Source organism: Elaeis guineensis, chromosome 2 (genome assembly GCF_000442705.2).
Source record: "Elaeis guineensis isolate ETL-2024a chromosome 2, EG11, whole genome shotgun sequence".
NCBI classification, from domain to species: Eukaryota; Viridiplantae; Streptophyta; class Magnoliopsida; order Arecales; family Arecaceae; genus Elaeis; species Elaeis guineensis.
The window spans coordinates 15,280,849-15,288,055 of record NC_025994.2 but is presented as its reverse complement, the minus strand read 5'-3'; the positions used below and the strand labels follow the sequence as shown (position 1 = coordinate 15,288,055).

At 40.4% G+C, this 7,207-nt stretch overlaps 1 protein-coding gene across 1 annotated transcript; it reads left to right on the top strand.

The window, feature by feature from the left end:
• Positions 1-217: 217 nt before the first annotated feature.
• On the top strand, positions 218-4,425 carry LOC105059623 (protein WHAT'S THIS FACTOR 9, mitochondrial). The gene is made up of 2 exons (XM_010942998.4): positions 218-1,865; positions 4,137-4,425. Exon 1 carries the CDS (start codon positions 277-279, stop codon positions 1,684-1,686), a length of 1,410 nt encoding a protein of 469 aa, XP_010941300.3. The 5' UTR covers positions 218-276; the 3' UTR covers positions 1,687-1,865; positions 4,137-4,425.
• Positions 4,426-7,207: the final 2,782 nt, after the last annotated feature.

Below are 7,207 nucleotides of genomic sequence, written 5' to 3'. Positions count from 1 at the left end.
ATGTAAATAATTATTGGATCTAATCCAATAGCTAATGTTTGATATAACTTGCATTTAGTCAATCACTGAATCAAGCTCGAATAGGTCTTGAATCAAGCTTGAACAAAAAAATCCAATTCAAGATTTGATAAAAACTCAACCAAAGCAGGATCTGAATTTAACCAATTTGAAATTCAATTTTTTACTTTGTCTCTAACGAGATAACAAAAATAGAGCCCTTGTAAAACCCTCGTAGGTCTCTGTCCGAGAACAAAGAACACGACTTCCATCGTGCAGATGCCGCCGCCGCTCCCATCGCCCTTCCGCCGCCGCATCGGATGGCCGCCGGATCCCCAGCAGAGTCGCACCTTCGTGGATGCCCGGGTGAAGTGGGTCCGCGACCGCGGCCTCGACCACGCCGTCGAGAAGGAGAAGCACCTCCAGCCCTTCCACGCCCTCAAAGACCTCCTCCTCTCCTCCTCCTCCTCCCGCTCCCTCCCCCTAGACATCATCGCTGCCCACCGCGACGATCTCCGCCTCCCCTTCCGCGCCATCCGCTTCATCCGCCTCTTCCCCTCCGCCTTCCTCGAAGAGTTCCCTCAACAGTCCTCCGCCGCTGCCCCTCCCCGGCCAGTCATCCGCCCCACGCCGGAGCTCCTCCGCCTCCACGACGACGAGCAGCGCGCCCTCGCCGCTTGCCGCGCCGAAACCGCCGACCGCCTCCTCCGCCTTCTGATGCTCGCCCCCGCCCGCCGTCTCCCCCTCCGCGTCGTCGACCGCCTCCGCTGGGATCTTGGCCTCCCCCGCGACTACCCGCGTACCCTCCTCCCTGACTATCCCGACTACTTCCAGATCGTCCCCTCCTCCACCGCCGCCGGCGGCGGCTCTGGCGTCCTCGACCTGGAGCTCGTATGCTACAGAAAGGACCTCGCCGTATCGGCCATGGAGCAGTACGCGATGAGGATCGGTGGGTACAAGAAGGGCATGCCGCTCGCCTTCCCGCTCGAGTTTTCCAGGGGCTTCGAGCTGGAGAAGAAGGTGAGGAAGTGGCTGGACGAGTGGCAAAAGCTCCCTTATATCTCGCCCTACGAGGACGGGGCTCACCTTGCGCCAAAGAGCGATCTTGCAGAGAAGTGGACCGTGGGAGTGCTCCATGAGCTTCTCCACTTGCTTGTTCCAAAGAAGACTGAGAAAGATAACTTGATTCTGCTCGGAGAACATCTCGGGCTGCCACTGGGATTCAGGAAGGTGATCACGCATCACCCGGGCATTTTCTATGTATCAAATAAGCTCAGGACGCAGACTGTTGTCCTCCGGGAGGCGTATAGGAGGGATTTGTTGGTCGAGAAGCACCCGCTGATGGGATTGAGGTTTCAGTACATTCATCTCATGCATAAGGGCAAGGAGACTGGTAGCAAGCACAAGGACAGGAAAAGAAAAAGGAATGCTTCTTGGATTATAGATGATTGTAAAATTAAAGATGAAGAGGAAGAGGGAGAGGAAGAAGATGAAGAATATGACGATGATGAGGAAGAGGAGGATGACGAGGATGAGTTATCAGCGGCTTCTGATGTTGATACGGAAGAAGAGGAAAGTGATGATCAAGATGAGCATAGTATTCGCTCTGCTGGGCGAGAGAATAATTTTCCTCGAGGAGGAGCATCTCGGACTGTTAGGAGTAGAAAAACTATGAGATCTTCTGTTTGAGCTAGTTTTGCAGCACCTTCAATTTTGTTTAGGAGAACAGAGAGCCTGTATTTGGCATGAGATTGCGTCAACTCGTAAATTATTCAGAAGTTATCTTTGAAGAGAGAGGATTTATACATTGTCTCACTTTGAGTTCTAGGCTTCTCTGAAACAGAGAAGAATGGCTACTCGCTTGACAGGTATCATATTTATTTGATAGTGTATTATTCCATGTCATCTAGCAGGCAAGACACTGTCAAATTGATATCACTATTCATTTGTTGCATCAATATGCAACATCTCATGCGATGCTTCATTGACATAAAGTCTTTGTATTTATGTCCTCATGTCTTGCCATCCTGGAAAGTCTCAGTGGCTGTTCTCATTGGAAAAGCTGTTTCTTGATATCAAGTTTTTAGTTCCTTAATATGTCTTGGAGATGTAATGATTGAAGACCCTCCTTTATTATTATTGATAAGAGTATTTTGGACAATATAGATGGCACACTGCATAGGATATCACTGTCATGCCTCAGAACTTCTATGGATCTTAATTTGCCAGCATATTTTTCACTAAAAATTTTAAGATGTGATTTCCTCTTGAAAAATGTAGAACTTGGGAGCTGCTTGATTGCATACTTGAATCACTTGCATCCTTGAGAGGAGAGGTAGTGTTATACTGTTATGATCATAACTACAAGAATTTAGAACATTCACAGGGTTTTCTTCCTGTTACAAATATTCAGATTTCAGAGTGTATATTGTACCATTAGGAAACTACAAATTGAGGATATGAGTTATTTTTTTTTAAGATGGTGTTTGTTCATTTTCGTAATGGGCTTGTACTGAATGGGAATGAGACTTTCATTTTCTTACTTTCGCTATATGGGATATTTTACCTCTATGGAATAATTAAGCCGAGCCTGAAATTGACTGACTGCTTGTCTTTTTCCATCCAACAGACTATCTTTCCTTCCTTCTTTATGACCTTCCAGGACAGCAAGAAACCTCTTTTCTCATGAGACTTTATCCTTGAAGTTTTAGACATCTGGTTAATTAAAACAAGAAATTCTGGTGATGATTTTGCTATGGTTTTTGCAAATGAGTGTCCTCATTATTCTAGCCATAAAGGAATCTGGATCCTCAATGCTTTCTGTGTGCCTGAGCATGTGCTGTACTTGTGATTGGTCCGTGCACGGTGCACCAGCTTTGTGTGCTTATCAGACAGGGCCAGCATGCTGCATCAGTGGGGAGGCATGGGGCTTGGCACACGAACTAATCTTGCATGTTGCACATGCTTGCAGGCACAGAGGATCCACATGCACAAGAAGCCATTTAAGTCATGGCCATGACTTAAATCTATTTGGATACCTTAAGTTGAGGAATGGTTCCAAGCCAAAATGTACTCCTTTATGCTTTAAAAAGTTTCACAATTTTACTTGAATGGTGAAGTAATTAATCCCCTTTCTCCTTGAAGGGTGAATCAAACTCCATAATCTTTTACACTTGCAATAATCACCTTAATGATATCTCTGACCTTTCATGCTCACTTGCCTATGGAAGATTCTGTTTGGAGATCATTTGACCCTTCTATTGAATTGGTCCTTTTATGATAGGGTCCCTTTAAGAAGAAATGCTGTATTTTAATTGAAAAGCTTAAACATTGGACCATTTTTTGTTCAATCTTTTTCTATGAGAAATGGAGGAGGCTGTGTCATGATGACTGTTGTGCCAATAGTCATCCGTCTTATCAAAGTGAAGCAGAAGATGCGTAATATAACCTTCTTGGTCAAGATGGAGAACAAAATGATCCTACCAACAAAGTCTGATATAGTTGTTCTAGCAAGATTTTGTTGTTCTGATCTCAGAGATAAACATGTGGAGTGGACCAAAAGGGAGAAAATAGTATAAACCATGATGGTAGGAAATAGATGGCTTAAAATGATTAGAAAACTAATTTCTTCTTTAGAATGGAAATAATAGAAGCATAAAGTCTATTTCTATTATCAAGGTGGAGGGCTCTTGGCTTTCTTTTTTCTTAAAAAAAATGAATATGGAGGTTGTTCTTCTCCTTGGAAAATTTCCTTCTGAAATATATAAAGACTGCTGAACATCTGACTTTCATTATTTATTGGATATATACATGCCTTGGTAGTATGAAACATGGGTATAAAAATCAATTTGGTGCCCTAGCATGTCAATAGGACTATGACACTGTTTGTCACTTGTAGACAATAAAAACAATTGCATTGTTGTCTTTTGTCGCTTGTAGACAATAAAAATAATGCAGAAGATGAAGATAATGAGGAGTTTTGGCAGATTTTTGAAACTGAGATTGGTAATGAGGACGTGGACGATATGGACTCTGGTGTCCTACTTGCTTTTTTAGTTTTCATATTCACAAAAGTTGCTCCTCCTCTAAGCTACCATCTCAAACTATCGAGCAACAACTTATGTTCTTTCTGATGGAAGGGTGTTTGAAGATCAGCTTGATTCTCTTTTGGAGTTTTGGAAAACTGATGCTGCAAAGGTAATACATGAATAATTTCAACAATTGCATTATTGCAATATTATTTATAGTAATTTAGCTTCTCATGTGTTTAATAGTTCTAACATTGCTTGTTGGCTTGACATGATAGTGCCAAAATAAATCTGCGCAGTTGCTAATGATGAGGCTACAATCCATCCACCTCTGTAAATATAATTATACTATGAGATCTGATTGAAATATTTCCAAATTAATGCAATAACATTGTTGGTACTTACATGTCTATAGGCTTTGAAGAGGCCTGATGGCCGACTGCTGACTCAGGCTGACCTTTTCATCATTACACATCACCACAAGGATCGCACCCTTATGAATGATGCAGCACAGACAATTGTCTGTCTAATATTTTATTTGATTTTTTAACATATAAATGCAATGTTAATTCATTAGATAAGGAATCAAAATTATTGGTTTCTATTTCAGTTAGAGATGCGCATGTCTCCAGTTGAAGGTTGAGTTAGCACAGAAGGTGGGATTGGATAAACATTGAAAATATGTGGTGTTGGATTTAATGCATAGTTCACAGTATCAGTTTGGGTACCTCTATCGGTACTATGATGGTACAGTGTTGTTATAGGTCGGGTCATGGTACCAATAATCAGTATGCCACCTGTATTGAGTATTGGTTCACTATTGGTACAGTATGGTACACCTAGTACCAGTGGTCCTATCCAATATTGCAAACAATGATTTGACAGGTGGTATTGTTAATGTTTTTACGGTTTTATATAAACATAAGTAATATTTATTTTCTTTCATTATGTATATAGTCAAGTTGATGCCCCAGCAATCATGACCGGTCACCAGTTCATCCTCTTGGCTCATCATCTTCAAGTCATATCATTCAGCCTACCGGGTAACTACATATTTCATCTAAATTGTTGGAATGCTACTTATAAATTTTGTTGAATCAGTCAGTGTTATGTGTACAATGTCAATTGCAATGTACAATGAACTGCAAAGTTTCATGGTACAGTTAGGTTTCTCTATTACAAATCTTCAAGTAATACTGAATAATTAGTTTAGCTCTAAATTAATCTTCCATTTTACTTCAACAAGGTTTGAACCATATCTTTTGTCAAGAATATCTAATGTTGGCTGTTAGGCGCACAATGTAATGTGTAACATAATGGTGGCCACATGGGTTTTGCCTCGGGCTTACATGCACTTCTATAGACCTTCTTCTGAAGTTTCTAACTTTGTTTTAGAAGCATATGATTTGTTGTGGTCTAAGGATCTTACTCTCTGCGATCATTGCTTACATTATTTTCTTTCTTTTTCCTCTTTAATTTTTTACAATGTCTACGGCAGTTGTTTTTTTTTTTTTCCTCCAAAAAGCCATTGCATTAGCAAGTATTGGATTAGGTGAAGCTATGTAGCTTTTTGGGAGTTGGCAAGCTGGTTAACTGATTCATGGACTTTATAAGAAAGAAATTAATATCATATTGACTTATGATGCTATTGCTGGTCTGGTGAGTAATGCAATAGAAAGGTAAAGGGAATATTATCATGGTTTATATCTTTATCCCTAAGTGCATGGACCCAAGGATTAATCAGATTGTGATGTCTAGCATCATAGTGAATATATAGCCCCTGAACCTTCTTGGTCATAACAACTGAAGCTGATTCTTGTAGTTGAACTTGAAGGCTGTAGCTTGCCGTTGAACAAGCTAAGGAAGAAAATGATTAGCTTTGTAAAGTTTGTATGCATTTGACCACTGCCATCTTTCCCTCTCACAGCATCAAAAAGCAAGCAAAGGTGCTTTTGCTGTTAATTTGGGCCAGCAAAAATAAGGTGACAGTGGAAGCCATGTAGGTGCTATTTTCTCAATGCCCTTCCAGGGAATCGTTTAACAACAGTTTTAACTTATCAGCACCACTCTTTTCAGATCTTTGTAAGCCCCAGGAGAGCATGCCTTCTTGTCTACAAGGGACTCTGAACTTCTAGCTCAACTTTTAGTAGTCAAAATGAGCTATTGTTCCTATTTTTAGAATCCATTCACTTAAACAAGGATAATTATAGTAATTGTGCCTTTTCCATTAAAATAATCGAATACTTTGGTCTTGATTGCACTCCAGAATCTAGCTGAAGCTGCTGCAAGTGGACCAGCTAAGTTGTTTAATTTATCATAGAATTTCAGGTTTCTTTGATGCTTTGCGCTCTTTTTCAGTTATATTATCCTTTTACCTCCGAGGATAGGAAAAAAAAAAAGCACCAATATTAGGCTTCTATGTCAGTGAAGCTATCGCATGGTATGTTGAATGATATAACAGACATAAATTCCGGATAATATTTTGCTCACCATGGTGCAATGATAAGGTTGCTCGTATCACAGATTTGAATCACAAAAACGGCCTCTCCCCACATGGAGGTAAGGTTATGTGCATCTGACCCTTCTGAGATTCTGTAGTGGCGGAAGCCTCATGTATGGGGCCACTTTTTTTTTAACAATGTATTGCTGTTTTTTAAGGTTATCATGATATGATATGTTCAAAGTAAATTCATGGCATTACTGAGTACATGCTATGGATGCAGCGTAAAGTACTTGGGGTGCTATCAGGTTAGCTTAGGTTGGGTGCAGATTCTATTAAATCCAGACCATACTTGTTAAGATTTCAGGTCTAATTTTTGTTCCATATCCAAGCCATTGAAGGATCAGTTTGGGTTCAGGTTTGAGTAATAAATATGATCATTCGGTTCGAGCCGTGTAAAGTTCGGGTTCAGATACCCTTCAGGTGTCAAATATTATATCTTGAAGCGTTAATCAACCCAAAGGATCTGTGCTTTGAAAAGTTTATAAAAATTGAAAAGATACGTTTTATCTAGAGTCAAGAGATAAACACCCAAGCATGTTCTGATATGTCATTACTTCTTATTTTTTCAAGCAAAGGATATACAAATATAACTATTATTATATATGTATATGTATGTAGTTGTGTGAGTATATGTGTATGTACATATGCACATATGTTCATGTATATATGGTGACTAGGT

Bases quoted from the DNA above. Each gene is read 5' to 3' on its own strand.
- LOC105059623 (XM_010942998.4), top strand. From the start codon at position 277: ATGCCGCCGCCGCTCCCATCGCCCTTCCGCCGCCGCATCGGATGGCCG.